The 18,560-nt window shown below is 40.1% G+C and overlaps 1 protein-coding gene across 1 annotated transcript; it reads right to left on the reverse strand.

Moving 5' to 3' along the window:
• Window positions 1–1,543: 1,543 nt before the first annotated feature.
• On the reverse strand, window positions 1,544–18,251 carry plekho1b (pleckstrin homology domain containing, family O member 1b). Its single transcript, XM_022208409.2, has 6 exons — window positions 17,977–18,251; window positions 16,897–17,043; window positions 10,484–10,624; window positions 8,532–8,636; window positions 6,546–6,644; window positions 1,544–5,614 (listed from the first exon to the last, which is right to left on the reverse strand). Exons 1-6 carry the CDS (start codon window positions 18,001–18,003, stop codon window positions 4,931–4,933), a joined length of 1,203 nt encoding a protein of 400 aa, XP_022064101.2. The 5' UTR covers window positions 18,004–18,251; the 3' UTR covers window positions 1,544–4,930.
• Between the last annotated feature and the right edge of the window lie 309 nt (window positions 18,252–18,560).

Raw genomic sequence — 18,560 nt, forward strand, 5'->3', positions numbered from 1 at the left:
GCGTCTGTCAACACAGACACTGTCACAGTCACTTTAATGTTAGCGGACTCTGTTGAATGGCTAATTTACATCACCACAAACAAATCTCACAATATCACAGTAAATCGAGTTTGTGGGGTTTTTTTTTAATTCATGCCGAATTAAAGAGCTGCTCCTCACCATTCACGAGTGTTTGTTTCATATTCGACATCCTTAATTTTATCTTGTAAATTAGCGTTCGAAATTAAATGGGAACATTTGCAATGGAGTTCGTCAGCCGCTTCCACCACTGAACGCGGTAAACTAATTAATAGGAACTGGACTTCAAACAATTTAGACAGGGCGTCTAAAAGCGTAAAAACTACATTGTCTAAAGTGTGAGAGGAGACGGTGTATTTTTGGTTAAATTATACAATGTTCGCCGTCAACGTCATTCATGTAAACTGCCTGTAATGTGCAGCAATAACCGGCGCCAGCTCTTCAGTGACCTTAACGGTCCGTACCTCTAGTACAGATGCTACGGGTACGGGTCCGTACATCTAGCATCAACCTTCCACATTACCTTTCCAAACTTTCTTCCCCAGACTGTGTATCCCTGCCCCCCGCTACGTGTGCATGTGAGGGGAGGGGAGGAGGAGCAATTCTCTCCCTGGCCGCTCAGCCTGTTTACAAAGGAGCCGAGGCAGACGCACGAAGAACAAGGTGCATGATGCTTAATGCAGCGTTTAACCGACTAGTAAAATACTAAACGTTTAATAAATGAGTAGGCGGTTAAACGATTAAACGACTCGTCGCGCACATCCCTAGTCTTAACCCTCCTGTTGTCCTCATTTACTGCACTGAAAAATATTGTTTCCTTGTCTGGAAAAATATTTAAAAATTCAGCAAAAAATTCCCCAAATTTATAAAAATTTGCAAAATCTTCAGGAAGAAAATTCCTTAAGTTTTCCTTAAAAGTTTCTTTTTAAAAATCCCCAAATTTAGCAAGAAATAAAAATTTAAAGCATAAAAAATGAAAATTGTAAAAAAAAAAAAAAAAAAAGAATAAAAATCTTTCAAAAAAATCCTAAAAATATCTAAAGTGATTACAGATACATCAGTAAAATTTCTAATATTTTCTTTAAGAACATTCAGAAAAAAAATCAACCAAAATCCAGCGAAATTCTGAATGTTCTTAAGGAAACATTTTATTAACATTTCTTTTTTTCCACCAAAAAATGTTCAAAAATTTTTGAAAATGTGGAAGTTTTCACTGCGAAAATATATATATATTTTCCCCACATTTTTAAACTTTAAAATGGGTCAATTTGACCTGCAGGATGACACAAGGGTTAAAACAAGAAAATTTCAAGATTGTTTGACTTAACAAGACATTTAAGATGCATTATTTTAAAACAAGTTCCTCCATCTTGCTGAAATGTCACTTGTTAAGTGAATTTATCTTAAACCAAGTGAGATGAGACATTTTGACTAAAAATAAGACAAACAGACTTAAGATTTTGAGTTTTTGCAGTGTAGTGACTGCAGTTTCCTCATTAGCATTTTATAATGACACAGATCCAGGTTCAATTTGCAGCTTTTATTTTAGCACATGAACTGATCACAGCACCAGAACCTGCTTCACTACTGGACTACATCTCCCATCATCCCCTCTGGGCTTCAAGCTCCAGCAACAGAACAAACAGTACCATTGAAATCCATTAAACAGGTGAAACATCAGAGAACCACCATCACTGACTAAATCCACATTTTCCAGTGATACAATGTTGGTTCTGTTTTCTTTAAGTTCACATTCGTACCTTCTGGTTGAGCCTCTGGTAAACCTGTGCAGGTGAATCCACTGAAACAGATGAAAGTTCAACATGTTGTGACTTTTATCATCTTGTCACTTCTCCAACAGCTTCATCAGTACAAAATGTAGCTTGAAAAAATAAAACTCTGAATGATTGTTTGTACCTGCAAAGGTGCTTCCATACATGTCGTTTTAATACGACAGTCATTTAGCAAACTCATGAACATTACAGTCGTGATGAACCAAAACAAAGAAATAGTAAAAAACATTCAGGCGTTTGTCTGAACAGGATCAGGACCTGATAGAAGAAAATTACTTCTAATGTCAAAATGTTGGTTTTTGAAATCTGAAAACTGCATTAATCAAATAATATTTTATGACTTTATCATTTCCAAATGTAATGAAAGTATCTTTTGTTTTATACTGTGCTTATGACATTGACTGTTACTAATTTATCTGCTAAAAGATCTGAGTCTCTGTCAAATCATTTATAGACCATTTGAACCCATGAAAACAAGTCATGTGGCTTTTACCTTTTATTTCATGTTAACATAAACAAACAATGTAGTCAGTTTGTTTTGATTATTAATATTATTTGATTCAGACTGTAACATTTTGAAACACGTTTTAGTCCAAATCATGGTTTCCTCTTCTGACGTTTCCCTGCAAACAACCATTCGTCTCTTCTTAGCTGCTGAACCTGAGCTAATCTGTTAGCTAACTTTTCTTCATAGCATTGCAGTAACTGACATATTTTTAAAATCTTTAGTTTCATGCACAGGAAGTTGGTCAAAAGATGTTAGTTTAGCATTACGTCACCTTCATCTTCACTCATTTATGAAACCCAGCTGGCTAGTACTTGCTAATGCTAAATTAATGTTAGCTAGCTAGCATTAGCCAGCTAATGTGAGCTCTCTAAATACTACAAAGAGTTCATGATGTTGAGAATGACTAAAAAAATTTCAAACGATCGTGCAAACTGTGAGTTTGTACATATACTGAGCTAAATTTAGCTTAGAACGTATCACTTAGCTACTGTTTGAACATTTTGTTTAATATTTTGTCCCACTTTCAGTCCAAAGGATGGAAAAAGTTGGTAACAGCGAGCTAGCGGTATTCTTAGTTTACTGTAGCAAGGATGGTAAACTATTATCCTGTAGCCACCACCATTAGCCAATTAATTCTAGCTCTTTCAATATTAGCTTAGCAACTACAGAAGTTTGGTGACTAGATTCAAATTTAGTGTGGATGTTTAAACAAAACATCCACACTGAATTTGAACCAAGTCAACAAAATTTGTTTGTTAGCTCAGTTAGCATATTGTTGCTGTTGTTGCAGGGACAGCTAGCTTGCTTGTTAGCCTTCTTTTTCTTTACTGGTTTTCATTCTAATATTATAATTTAAAATTAAGTTTTTATTGTTTAGTTTTACACAGTTTTTGTTTGGTAGCTTTGTTAGCACAGCAGGTCCTGATACCTGCACAGACAAACAGTCAATTTGTCTGCAGGTGTGTCAGGTTTACTGAGGATTGTTGGGTTAAATTAAAAGTGAACAGAACCTTCACATCTTTACAAACATCTACAGCTGAGACTGAAGGCTGGTGATCCCTGAAAACATTCAGAAAGAAGTCTGACGTTTAGACTTCTTAAAGGTCCACAATGTTGTACCAACCTAAAATGGGACAAACCAAAAAGGAAGCAGTACCTGTTCATGTAAACACACCCCAAAAAACGGACTGTCTGACAGAACGTACCTTTATTCTATGTACTTTTCTCCTTCTAACTTTAATCTGAGTAACAGAGTAATTGTCTGAAAACTTTGCCTCTTGAGGGATGAATGAATTATTTGAATATTAAAGCTGAACAACAAATCGATCAGCTGCCAACTGATAAATCAATTCTCCATTATTTTGATAATCAAGTAATTCTAATTGTAGAAACAGTCTAAATTCTGGGATTCAATTTGAACATTTTCTGGTTTCTTTCCTTTTCTATGACAGTAAACTGAACATCCAAGTTTTTAACTAAACAGCTGATCGATTCATATAGACAACAATCAACAGATTAAGTGACTGGAAATATTGATTAGTTTCAGCCTGAGCTCTAACAGATGACCTGCTGTTGGATACAAACTCAAATGGACCCAAAATCCAAAGAAACTGGGACGACATTCAGGGAAGACACTTCATTTCACTATAAACTCCTTCATCTACGATCATAATAAATCTACATGTTTTTAATTTTTTTATGGAAAAGGGAAAAGCTCACCAGCTTTTTCCAGAGCTTTCAATCACATCAGACGGTTTCTGCAGTCCCTTAGGAACAGAGTTTCTGTTTGGTAACAACAGGTGTTCTGTAAAGGTGGGACTGGTTTTTGATGTGAAGTTCTAAAACAGAAAACTAGACCAAAACCAGTAACACTAACTGGTTTAAAACCAGGTATCATACCTACACCTTATGACAGCAGAACCTCCTGGCAGATGTAAAGAAAGGAACCAAAAGTCCTCAAAACCGTTGATGACCCCTGAGCAGGTCACATTTTCTTGAAGAAGGCAATGAGACAGTATTGAAAGCTCCAGAAAAGATGAGTAAATTTATATGTCTACTGCTGCTCCAGTCATTACTTCTTTGTTCTGTTATTCCACACAGATGAACATCTGTGACTTAAAATAAAAGTTCTCCTTAAAGATCCTGCAGATCAATAAAGGCGATCAGTTAAAGAACCATGAGTCCAGAGGAGGCCTTCACCACTGAGCTTCACAGCTTCACCATATCCTGCATTCGTACCATTCAGCTGCATAAATCACATCATAGCAGAACGTGAAGGATCCAAAGCTGTGGACCCTTAACTCTCCTCTTGGCACATTTTCATGCACTTTGACAACAGAAAGTTTCCTTCAAATATTAAAACGCTTCATCAACAACCATCATTCAGTTGATTGGAGACTTTATGGTCCAGATGTTTATGAGGAGAATATATCAAAATAATTTAAAATTTTTCATCTGCAGCCTTCAGCTTTGTGCGTATACCTGGACTGGATCCATCTGACCTAGTTCCTACCTGTCTGAACTGGTTCCTACCTGTCTGAACCAGGTCCTACCAGTTTGAACCAGTCCCTACTGGGCTGACCCAGTGCCAACCAGTCTGAACTGGTCCTGTTTACATCAGGCTCTTGCGGTCGGGGCTCAGTTTGTTGCTGTTGGTGGGACTGACGGCGGAGGTGGAGTCCAGCTGTTGGTATAGCACCCTCAACTCCTTTACCTCCTCCAGAACCTCGCGGGCCTGGTTCCAGGCCGCCGCTGCCTCCTTCAGGAGTCTCTCAGCTTCGGCTCGCGCTCCATCAGTCCCGCCCTTCACCTTCCCCAGCTCCCCCTCGCCACCTGTCCGGACCTCCATCAGCAGCTGCTCTGTCTTCTCCAGCTTTTGACCGATGAGGTCCTGCAGCTGGTTGATGGGTGCTGCCGTTCCGGTCGTCGATGAGGCTGACGAATGAGACACTGCTTTGTTCTTGACAGCTTTAGTCTCTGAGTGCGTCAGGATCTCGTCCATGGAGGCGCAGCGGTTCTTCTCCGCTGTTGTGAGGCGTTTCCCTGCCTGAGGGGTTTGAGCTGGGCCCGTCTGTTCCCACACCACCACCACCTCACGGGGAAGGCTCTGAGACTTCCCAGAAGCCTCAGCAGTCCGAGCTGAGAGGGTGCCATCTGTTTTGGACCTCGGACAGTCTGGCGTGAGGCGGGTTTTATCGACGTCAACCCTGAAGCCATTGGCACCTTGGGGAGACACAGCGTCCTCCTCTTGGATCAGGTCCAGAGTCAGCATCCCGTCTGAGGATGAAGTGGAGGCCTGAAGGTAGAGAGGAGGCAGGTCAACCACTCATATACCTGAGACTAGGTTTGGTAATGATAACCACTAATTCATCAATTGTTGTTAATATTTTAACAGACAAAAAATATAATAACCATTAAGGCAGAAGAAGAAGGTTGTGCATGTCAGTAAATGTACTGCAGATTAGCTGTAGTACCTGGTTGTTCCACCAGGTGGAACATCTTACTGTTTAATACTGTAGAGACCAGAGGAGGCGTCACTCAGACTACAGTTCATGTTGGTAAGCAGACAGCATTTTTGGAGTTTAGCTAGCAATGGGTACCATGACAAAGACTCATATAAGCAAGATGATTTGTGTTCCACATATATACTATACGTTATAATAGCCAAGACACTAATGTTAGCTAGCTGCTCTTCTGGAGAAACTTGTGTGTCCATGGTTAAAATGAGCTATATCAATATGTAGAATAATGTTTACAAAATCCACATTGATTGATTGATAGGGCTGTAGCAACTGTTGGTTCAGAAAATTGTTTATACTTTAATTTTCAGCAGCTTTTGACACTTGTAACTGCAACTATGAGTACAAACATCCTGAACACTCCTGAATGCTGATGATCTGGTAACTGAAGCTTTTGATCGAGTCACGCTGTCTTCAACAGCAGATTCATTAACATGGGTGTGGCACTTGAGCTGAAATTTCTTGCTAATTTGAATGTGTGATAAGCTACAATTTGAATTTGTCAGCTGTAAAGAAGTTATTTAATACAATATAAGTCCAGTTTATTTTCAAATAACATTTATTGGATATTTTTTATTCAGCAGAAACAATCAATTATCCTTCTGCTTGGCCATAATTTACTCATAAACCCCCCCACTAATCACATTGTTGTGAATGTGTGAGCATCTGTTATAACTTTGCGTTGCTTTTGTGATAGATGATACTGACCACAGCCAGCAGGTGACCTCTGGTCGGCAGTCGGCGGTTGTGAGGAATCTTCACTCGATCTCGAGTCAGATGAGACAGCTGAGAGTCTTCAACCGTCACCTGAAACACAACATCAGAAGGTTTAGTACAACATTGTGAACTCAAACTAATTGATTATCAGAATAGTCGGAGATTAATTTAACAGTCGAAAGGGCCTGGGATCTTTCTGTATGGAGTTTGCATGTTCTCCCTGTGCATGCATGGGTTTTCTCTGGGTACTCTGACTTCCTGCCACAGTCCAAAAAATATGCTGAGGTTAATTGGCTATTCTAAATTGCCCGTAGGTGTGAATGTGAGTGTGATTGTGTGTCTGTATATGTAGCCCTGCGCCAAACTGGCGACCTGTCCAGGGTGTCCCCTGCCTTCGCCCGAGTCAGCTGGGATAAGCTCCAGCACCCCCGCGACCCTAATGAGGATAAAGCAGTGTATAGAGAATGGATGGATGGATGTCCTGATTGGTTGTTTCATCAGGTTATGAACAAAACATGACTGGAATGTTAAGAAATGTGTGAAGAAATGCATAAATAAATCAAAATAAATAATTTAATATCTTTATTTTATTTCTACATTTTAATACATCAACTTTTGTTTACACTGAACTGAGACAGGATTTATTCCTCTCAGGGATGACTTTAACATCACAGATCTTCAGAAGACCCAGGGTGGAACCCTGAGGAACTCCTGAGCTGTACTAAACTCCACTAACACTTAACTTGTTCTGGTTAAAGTTGTTTCTAAGTTCAGATTTGAATCATTTAAAATACTCCTGGCAGATATTCATTATCAGGAGTTGCTGTCTTTAAGAGCAAATCAGGATGCAGATACCATGAAGGAACTGTTTAATATTTCAGGTGAATAAACACCTGCAGTCTTTGTCTCTGAGTGTGTTCTTCTTGTAAGTTAGATAAATTAAAACTCTGAGTCCATCATCTGAGAGGAGTTTCTGTTAGTTGTGATAACAAGAGGAACTCAGCAGAACCAACATTTTAACACTTTAAACTGACCCTGAACATCAGTTTGTAGCTGTGAGAGTCGCACACTGCGATTCCCTGGATAGAAAACACCACAACATCAATACAACATGACTGTGGTAGTAGTGAAACCTGGAACACAGTGTGCGACAGAGTCAGAGTATTATCGATGAGAGCATTGACTGGAGTATTGATGGGTGGAAAGCAGCTCTGACACACATCCTGCTGCTGTCAGCGAGGACGAACACAAACACAGGAAGCTGCTTCGAAAGTCAGACCTGCAGACACCTCCAAATAATTCAGCTCTTAACCAAATCTGACAGCAAGCAAAGGTGGCCCTGTTTTAAAAAAATAATGTCTACCTAAAATATCTTTTCACAAACCAAACACTAAACAACCTGTTTAAAACTGCACCAAATTAAACTGAAGGAAGAGTAACAACAAAGAACCAAAACGCAACCAAACTGCAAAATCTGTCTATCTAAAAGAAAGTAAAACTCTCCAAAAACAGCCAAAAACCATCCAGCAGCATCAGAAACTGCTTTAACAGAACAACAGGAGCTGCTAACAGCAGATTCAGCTGCAAAACTGTGAAACAAAACCAATCTGAAACTCTACAAAAACATCTGAAAACATCAGCTCACCAAACAATCAAACTCTGAACAGAACCTAAGACTGCACAAGTTGTACTAAAGTGATGAAAAAGTTCCAACAATGCAGCAAAAAACGATGAAAATTGTCAACATCCAAAAAATATGAAACTTGACAAAAAGTTCCAAAACCTCTAAACTGGGCTTCTAAGGAACTGTTGAAAAAACAAACCAAGAGTCAAAAACGGTCTGCTAACAGTCAAAAATGGACTGTACATACACTGTATGTACAGTCACTGCTTTAGACTGAAAACAACGGCTGCTAGTGTTTCATTTTGTGTTTGTGTCTCTTTAGAACTTGATTCTCAAGAACAGAAAAGACCCACCTCATCCAGAATGCGGTTCTTGGCTCTGGTGAGGGCAGCGTTGAGGACGGAGATCCACGACTCTTTATCCTCTGGACTGACAGCCAGGAAGACCAGGTTTGGAACCTGCAACCCCAACAGACACAGAACACGCACACACAGTTTTACTCCGTGTAACATCACACACATTAAACATCAGAGTCCAAACTTTCTGCTGAGAGTCTGTCGTTGTTCTGACGTGTTCTAGTCGGCTGTCAGCGTAAGAACCTGTTCAGAACCTCAGGTTGTTTTAAAGCTGGCAACAGGAACAACCGCACACTGAAAAAACAAAACACACTGATCAGAATCAGCTGCAGAGTTGTGCAGTGTGGAATTGTGGGATTGTTAGCAGACAGGCTGTTCTGGTGTTCGTGGTCCTCACAAGTACAGGAATCTGTGTAGCAGAAACTGCAGGACACCTGACACCCCCAGTGCATTCTGGGTGTTCGTGTCCATCTGTTGCACTGCTGTCGAGGGAAGTGTCGCAGCAGAATGTGCAGCTGTGTTCAGTCAGCTGCTGAGTCACAGCAAAAACACAACCTGCTTCTATCTCACTGAGCTGCACATGAGCAGAACCAGAACCAGCAGAACTGAGCTGCAGGTGGACAAGATACCACACTGATTCAGTCAGGTGACAGTCGCATGAATCTGAACTTCTCTGTCTGGAACTCCTCATTATTGTTGATCCTCTATGTTTGTAACATTACAGCTGATCTGAACCAGAACCAGAACCAGACCCTCATCCAGTTGACCCAGATCCGCAGTGTGAGCCACGAACGTAGCTTTGATGTGGAAAACATGTTTCTGATTTTCTGACTTTAATGTAAAATCCACACATGGATCTTAAATCAGTTGAAACCAGAGAACTTCAAAACCTGTTGATGGATTTTACAAGACATTTTATCTTAAAAAAAATCAGAGCAGTGCAGAGAAGAGACAACCAGAGAGAGTGAGAGGAAAATCAGACTGGATCAGTAAAATAAATGCAGCATGGCTCTACAGTATGAGGAGACTACTTTAGTTCCAGTGTTTTAGTATTTAAGGAAACATAGTGGATATTAAGGTTTTTTGTTTACAAAGTAAATAATCAAATGTTTTTATTCCTGATTTTTGTCATTTTAACTGACACAGAAGACATATGAGTTCTCTCTCTCCTTCTTGATGTTGTTCTTTTAGTGATGTAGAAAGTTGATTAAATATATTTTTCTTAGTTTCATGACCTCTTAACTTTTGTGAGTCACTGCAATCGACTACAGCTGCTGACTCCTCTGAGCCAATTTAAATAGAATCCATTTGATCCACTCATTAGACTCGGACACAAACACCACAGTGGGAAAGTCTACGGAGCTCAGAGCAAATCATTGACTAGAACGAGTCATAAAGTCACTTGGAGCCACAAAGTGACATAAAGAAATGGTTAAATCAGGCTAAAATGATGAGTTTTAGACAGGTTTTCCCAAAGTCCTGATTAAACCCATCAAGAACCTGTGGACTGATGGAGAAACAAGTTTGAGTCAGAAAGACAACAGATTTAGCTGAACTGCACCAATTCTCTCCAGAGGAGTCAAAGATAGACCAGAAGCTTGTGGACAGAAACCAGAAGAAGTGAACTGAGGTGAAAATGGCTAAGGACGATTAGCCCAGTAGTAGCATTTGTGTATGTATATTTATGAGCCAGCAGATTAAGTCATATTTATCAAGATCTTTAATAAATCTAAGAAAAAAACTAAATTATTATTTTTGAAAAAGATTCATGTTTCAATGATTCCATTAAATTCAGAAATGGTCTTTACAAGCGGATGTAAAATTTTGGTCACGATTGTATAAAAGTATGTTCAGGTGTATGTACAGGTATGTTCAAAGTATGTACAGGTGTGTTCAGGTGTATGTACAGGTGTGTTTAGGTGTATGTTCAGGTGTGTGTTCAGGTGTACCGTGTTCCCTGGCGAGCTGCAGCGCTGCAGTCTGAACTTGCTGTGGTTCTTTTTGCTGCGACTCTTGTTCTTTCTGATCTCCTCGCAGCGCTCGTAGTCCGACAGGTCCAACACCTCGTCAGCCCGACCCAGTTCCTTCACCTGTAGACAGGTAATATACCAGTAATTATAACAGGTAATATACAGGTAACTATCACAGGTAATATACAGGTAATTATCACAGGTAATATACAGGTAACAGTCAGGTAACGCTCAGGTGAGTTAGTGTCCTGGTTTAGGGGGTGGAGCATAGAGAACCACTTCATCCTCAAATATATTTCCTCTCAGTTTTTGTTTTGATGTCACGTGATGCTGTGAAGATGAAGGATTCAGGCCCCGCCCACACCAGCTGAGTTCTGGATGAACTCAACCGGTGTGGATGTCAGTGTGATCAGTGATCAATATTGATCCCCGTGCTGATGTAATGTTCGGTATATCGCGGTCTACACCAGCTCATGTGTTTTCTCTGTTACTGTCTTTGTCTCTGAGCGGGAACTTCATTTCCCATGAGGCTTTCAGAGAATAAACTGGAAGTGTAGAGTTTCTGTTCAGTGACTTGGTCTTTTTTTTTTAGCTTGTGTCTGTTTTCCTGATCAATTATTGATAATCTATTAGCAGCTCTGCTGTCCAGAGACGTCTGAGAAACACATGAATAAAACATCAGATTATGAAAACCTATGGAACAATACTATTAGAATATTATAATTAGAATATTATAAAGAATAACAATAAATATTTGTTATGTAGTTTTGTTTTATGGTTTTCTATAGTTTTTGGATAGTTTGATAGTTTAAACATTGTTGGATGGTTTAATGTAGGTTTGAACAGTTTTGGACCATTTCTTGGAAGGTTTTGACAGTTTCTGACAGTTCTAGATGCTGAGAGACAGCTTAGTTTGATTTTGGACAGTTTTTCAGGGGTTTAAAAACTTTTTGATCATATTTGGATGGTGTTAGACATTTTTTGAAGTTTTGGACAGTTCTTAACAGCTTGGAACAGTTTTAGTTTAGTTTTTAACAAGGTTGGTTCCAGGTGTGTACAGGTGGTTCTGCTGTCAGGTGTCAGAGCAGCACTGATCATCTATCAGTGATCTGCTCTGTGTTTACTCTCAACTCTTTATACTGGTCAGCACTCATGTTTCCACCTACAGACAGACAGTTTACACACAGACAGACAGTTTACAGAGAGACAGTTTACAGACAGACAGGTAGAAAAGACAGACAGACAGATTACAGACACAGTTTGCAGACAGCTATTAGCCCGTTAGCATGTCTCCTGCAAGTTTTGGCCCGTTGGTCTCCATGGAAACAGCATCCATTATTAACCAGACTTAAACTGAGCCTTCCTGGGTGGGAGGCCACACCCACCACACACACACACACACACACACACACACACACACACACACACACACACACACACACACACACACACACAACTGTGTTTTTCTATCATTGTGGAGACCTACCATTGACTCCCATTCATATCTAAACCCTAACCCTTACCCTAACCCTAACCTTAACCCAGACCAAAACAATGGCTAACCCTAAAGAAACGTTTTTGCACTTTTACTTTTTTCAGTAACAACAACATGGCCAAGAAAACACTGTTTAAACTTGTGGGGACCAAAATGAGGTCCCCACAAGTTTTCCTACAGTTGTGGGGACATTTGGTCCCACAAGTATAGCCAGCACCTGAGCGCGTGTGCACACACACACACACACACACACACACACACACACACACACACACACACACACACACACACACACACACACACACACACACACACACACACACCTGTTGGCACTGGTGTGTTCGTGTGTTTGTGAGGACTCTGAGTGTGACTGCAGCAGCTGACCGTCTCTGGTTGTTTTTCGGCAGTTTTACTTCAGATTTGGACACACAGTTCAGGACAGTTTATTTTAAGTTCCTGTATATTGGTGCACAGGTGTACCACAGGTGTAGAGCAGCTGGGTTGTTCCAGAATTGGAGGACATTTTACGTCTAATCCATCAAATTGCAAATCATCCATGTACAAAATACTAAAACATGGAGCTGTTGTGTAAACTTACTTGTCCTGAGATCAAATCTAAAAAAAATGGAAGACAAGAATGTTTGAAAATGTTTTTAAAATACCAAATAAGTCTGGAGTTCCCCCTAAAATGCAATTTTTCTCTTATCCCACCCCCTTGAATTGAATTGATGAATTGAATCTCAAATAAAACTGTTAAAATGTAACCTAAACCTCCTTTTTTGGTATTTTATTGATGTCTTTTGTAATTGTGGGATTTTTTTAAATCAACAAAATATTTTAAACAATAATTATTATGCATGGAACGTGTGTCCCAAACAACCCTGTTAGCATAACCTTTTTAGCTGGTAGAAGAAGAAGAAAACAGTGAATCACATGATACACTGGAATTAACATCATCCAACAGTTTTCTAAAAGAATGGGTAGAGCAAAGCTATGTCCTCTCTGCTACATTTTTATATTTTCATAACATTGTCAGCTTTGATTGAATGTCTCACTCTCCCTTATAAGGATAACACAAATTCTTCTTACTTCTTCTTTACTTTTTTCTGTAAGTAGGTTTGTCCTCTTGGTCAGCAGCAACAGCGAGCTAAATAGCTGACTTCTACTTCCAAGAAAAAAGCTAACATTAGCATGGATTAGTAGTAGGGTTAGTGAACAACAAATACAACATGGGATAAAAATGGTACCATTAATGTGTAAGCTGAGCCAATCATGCCTTTGATAGTTTATTACCTGTTATTGATAAATATGTAGCAGAAAACTGTAAAAGACAAGGTTTATTTTTCAAAAAAATTTGAAGCCCAAATGTGCTTTAATTCTGGAATGACTCAGCTAATTGGTGAGTTTTTGGCCCTTTGTTGGAGGGTTTCTGAGCAGATTAAACAGCTCCACAGGTTCTCCACTTTATTGGTACTGAGTCTGTCAGTGTTTGAACTGAACCTGAACTGGTCTGAGCCCTGAGGAACATCACGTCCTGCATCATCACTCATTCAATCAATAATTAGTATTCATCCCTCAGCTTCACAGTTATGTAATGACTGACCTCTGACTGTCACATCCATCAGTGTTTGTTATCGAGTCAAACTCTGTATTAATGACGCTGCCAATCAGACAGCAGTGCCGGGTCCATGTGAATTAAATGACAGACCGAGCAGCCAATCAGAGCACGACTGTCTGATGGAAAACAGTCTCTGTTTCTGAACATTTTAACCTCCATCTGTTCACAATAATCCACAGTGTGCGTGCGTGCGTGCGTGCATGTTAAACATGATATCTATATATGGACACAAATCTGTCCTTATGTCAGTGTTTCTGTATTAATTAGTTGATTTACTGATATTTTGATTGATTCGATAAATTAATTAAATTATTGTAATGACTTAACAAATAGTGTTTTATAAAGTATATGATCATTTTATTGTTATTTTTACTTCACTGTGCTGAATGTATTTTCCAACAATCTGTCTCAGGCTGTACAGTTAGCACTTTCTCCTTGCAGAAAGAAGATCCTCGATTCAAATCCCGGCCTGGGCCTGGGATCTTTCTGCATGGAGTTTGCATGTTCTCCCTGTGCATACGTGGGTTTTCTCCGGGTACTCCGGCTTCCTCCCACAGTCCAAAAATATGCTGAGGTTAATTGATGACTCTAAATTGCCAGTAGGTGTGAATGTGAGTGTGATTGTTTGTCTGTATATGTAACCCTGCGACAGACTGGCGACCTGTCCAGGGTGTCCCCTGCCTTCACCCGAGTCAGCTGGGATAGACTCCAGCACTCCCCGCGACCCTAATGAGGATAAAGCGGTGTATCGAGAACGTATGGATGGATGTTCGTCTCAATGTTGTCTTTGAAATATGTGACAGGAGCCAAAAACAAACCGGAACTGCTCAGAGTTCAGAGGTTTAAATGAAAAACTTAAATATTTGCTGTGACTTAAGGACGGGATAAGTTTATAAATGTCACTTTGTTTTGTCAGAAATTATAACAGATGTTTGTCTTTAATCCATTAGTTGATGAATCTGGAAAATAATCTGTTGATGACTCCGTAATGACAATAATCATTCGCTGCAGCCCAGCAGTGACAGAAAACCTAATAAAACATAATATATTACAAATAGAAAATAGACAGGAACAGTTTCAGATAACATCTGATGAAGATGGAAAGCCGCTGAAACTGAACTACATTTCCCATCATCCCTCAGTATGGGCTCACCTGCTGTTAGTGACCTTATCTTCACCTGTGAGGAAATGATGCGTTCACTGACCTTTGCACCCGAAACCACATCTGAGACTTCACAGAGCAGGTTAATCAATAATGATGTAGTATTGACTAATCTGCTGATGATCTGTCTGATCAATCAAATGTTTGACCTATAAAATGTTTTAATCCAACAAACAAATTTAAAGATATAAAAGTGAAATAAAATGGCTCATTTCTGCAAGTTGGGATTTATAATCAATTATTAAACTGATCAACTAAACAATTGATCTGACTGACTGATCATTTCAGACACATCTGGAGAATTTCAGCTCATGTCATTCAGTGAAAATTACTGAGAAAAACAGAGACAAAGTGGACCTGAGACAGTCAGCAGATCTATTATCACTAATCACATTTATTGATCAGAAATGAATGACATAACAGGAGCAATAGTCCCTGATGCAGCGATCATGGGTTCGAACTCAGCCCATGGCCATTTACTGCATGTCATTCCCCCACTCTTCTACCCAAGTTTCCTGTCTCTCTCCACTGTCCTATACAATAGAGGCAAAAAGGCCAAAAAAAATAACTTTAAAAAAAGGAATCAACGATAGACGAAGCTGCTGAAGAGACGAAAGAAAGACAAGTGACTGTCAAATTGAAAACATGGTCAGTGTGTGTTTCTGTGTGTGTTTATTAGTGTATGTGTGTGGTTTGTGTGGTTCCACTCTCAGTTTCTATTCCAGTCAATCCGGATGTCGCTGCTGACGGTGGGACTTCTCGTGAACCAAACCTCAAACAGCAGCAACTCAGACATCCTAATTTGGTCGTGAGACAGTTTTTAGGAAGCTCTGAATGGTCATGTGACCACCGAAGAAGACTAATCAGAAAAAGGAACCAAAGAAACCAGTAGTTCTACAGTAGTTTTGTGCTTCCTAAATTAAACACAGAACCGAAACTCTTACCCTGAATGCACCACAGAGAGTCAGCTGACAGACGCTGAATCACTAACCTGAGAACTTTTTTTGAGAGAAAAAGCTTCTACAAGAATGTTCTGTGTGTGATAAAGGTTCTACAAGAACTTTCTGTGTGTTATAATGGTGGTTATACAGGGACATTCTTTATGAGATAAAGGTTCTACAAGAAAGTTTTATGTTCAATAAAGGTTCTATGAGGACATTCTAAGTATGATAAAGGTTCTATGTGCACGTTCTCTGTGGTAAAGGTTCTAAGAAGACACTCTCGGTGTGAAAAAAGTTCTACAATAACGTTTTCAGCATGATAAAGGTTCTATGAGGACATTTTCTGCATAATACAGGTTCTAAGAGGACATTCTCAGTGTGATAAAAGGTTCTATGAGGATGTTCAGTATGTTTTAAAGGTTCTGTGAGGATGTTCTATATGTATTAAACGTTCTATGAAGATGATCTGTATGTATTAATGGTTCTATGAGGACGTTCTGCATGTATTAAAGGTTCTCTGAAGATATTCTGTTTGTATTAAAGGTTCTGTGAAGATATTCTGCATGTATTAAAGGTTCTGTGAAGATATTCTGCATGTATTAAAGGTTCTATGAGGACGTTCCGCTCTGTGCTGCGGCAGTGAAACCAGAGCTCTCTGTGTGTTTGCAGCTCAGACTGAAACTCGACTCCTGCACAACGTCGACTGTAGAAAGTGGAGAAACTTTGTTTGCAGAATGAACCAAAACTGCAGAACCCAGAGGAACAAGTCAGACACTACGTACAGTACTCACAGTACTTCTTTCTTTAGTTCAAGGATGTGGTGAAGGAAATAATTATCAGAACCTGGAACTAAATCATGTTTGAATTCAAAATACAACTGAGGCGTTCTGTTAGAGTATTGATTACTGATCAGTAACCTGAAGTGATCACTGAATACTGATTCTTATTTTAGATGCTGTCAGTGACGTTCAGTCACTTTAAATCTATTTTAGTAACTAACAAGGTTAATGATGTCATGACCTCACATGTGATGTCACCCTCAGCTGTCCGTCTCCTTGACAACCTCTGACACCTGGTTGCCATGGTGAGAACTGAAGCTCCTAAGGAGGGGACAGCATCAGTCAGCTGACGGCGAGGTGGATGTCAGTACCTGTTGGCCCCGCCCCCCCGACTCACCTCCTTCTCACAGATGAACAGCTGGTCTCCTCGTAGAACCACAAATCGGTTCTTCCAGATCTCTCTAAAGATGCCCTTCCCGCAGAACTTCCTGATCCAGCCTACTTTGTCCGGCGGAGCATTCTGCTGTGCCGAGTCCGCTGGACCCTGAAACAGGTAACAGAAACTGTCAGTTTCCAGATGTTCACTAAACGCCTCACAGTCACAGAGAAGCTTCTAGCCTCCATCAGTTAGCTTTCAGAGCTCAATCTGTTAGCATCTGTCTTGTTAATTATTTGACTAACGTAGCACCTGCACAGCTTGGCATCTGTACTTCACATCTGTATTGCTTAACATCTGAACTGTTTAGTGTGTGACTTACTTAGCATCTGAGTAGCTTAACATATCTTTAGCCTAACATCAAACCTGCTTAGTATGTAATTAGCTCAGCATCTAACTAATAGTCTGGTTTGTTTAGCATGCAACTAGCTTAAGGTGCGACTATGTTAATATCTGACTAGCTTAGTACACTTTGCTATTGACAAACTTAGGGTCTGACTTGCTTAGCATGTTTAGCTTAACATCTGGTTAGCTTAGCGTATGACTATTTTAGTATCTGACAAGCTTAGCATCTATTCAGCTTAAACATTTTCTTGAGCCATGCCCTGTAATTAATGAATAGATGATCAGATATTTCCTTTTGCTCTGTGGTGCATTCAGGGCCTTGTTTTAAAGAGTTAGTGTGAGGTCATTCTGTGGTGCGTTTGGGTGTCTGTGTCAGATATTTTTGATCCAAGTCCATTAAACAGCTGTAGAGTGAAACTTGCTGTGTGTTGCTTGTGTCCTCCTTCTATAACTATGGATTCCTGCAGTCCATAAACTCACCATAATCTGTTTTTATTACTTTTTAAATCATTAATGAGGCTCTTATTGTGAAAACCGAAGTTCAGCTTTAATCAGCGGCTCTGCTCTCCTTCAGAATAAAAGCTCAAAGAACAAAAGGATTACTTTTGTTCCTCGCGCTCCGATGTAACGGTTTTAACGGTTTTAAAGCGACTGTTCGGAGCCTCTGGTGCTGCTGTGGGCTCCGTCAACACTCACCCGTTTCCCGGAGCTGTTCTTCTTCATGTCTCGTAGCTCCGCTACTTCAGCACTTTAACTCCGGTAACGCAGCGGCGGGAGGAGGCGCTGAAAGCGGCTTAAAGGCCGGTAAAGTCCGGCAGGGAGGACCGGAGCCTCCGCCTCACGCTGCGCTGCTCGACTGCTGCTCCTCGGTGTGACTCTGCTCTCCGCCCCGCTGCTGTCTGCTGCCGACGGGCTCCGCTGCGCTCTGACCGGCCTCAGCCTCTCCGACGGTCGGTGTCCGGTTACTGCTCCTCCCCTGGACTCCCGCTGCTCAGCGGCTCCTCGGCAGCATCACAGCGCCCCCATCCGGAAATAAACCAAACTCCATAAAGAACTGACCGTGTCCACAACGGTTCAGTGTTTATGCTACAATTACATAGCGAATAACTATATAAAATATAAAGTGTTTGATAAATATTGTTTCCATCAGATTTTAAATTCAGTTTCAGTTTGGGAACTTCACAAACTTTTTTTTTAAACTTCTTTTGATTGTTTTAACAAAGGGAATACAACATTATTGTGCAAATAGAACAATTAAATACATTATGATGAAATAAATA

Source organism: Acanthochromis polyacanthus, chromosome 12 (assembly GCF_021347895.1).
Source record: "Acanthochromis polyacanthus isolate Apoly-LR-REF ecotype Palm Island chromosome 12, KAUST_Apoly_ChrSc, whole genome shotgun sequence".
Taxonomy (NCBI): Eukaryota; Metazoa; Chordata; class Actinopteri; family Pomacentridae; genus Acanthochromis; species Acanthochromis polyacanthus.

Bases quoted from the DNA above. Each gene is read 5' to 3' on its own strand.
- plekho1b (XM_022208409.2), bottom strand. From the start codon at position 18,003: ATGAAGAAGAACAGCTCCGGGAAACGG. The intron at 6,645-8,531 runs GTGGGTCTTTTC...GTTGTGTTTCAG, and splicing joins AGAACCGCATTCTGGATGAG to GTGACGGTTGAAGACTCTCA. The intron at 5,615-6,545 runs GTCAGTATCATC...CTCTACCTTCAG, and splicing joins GAGGTCACCTGCTGGCTGTG to GCCTCCACTTCATCCTCAGA.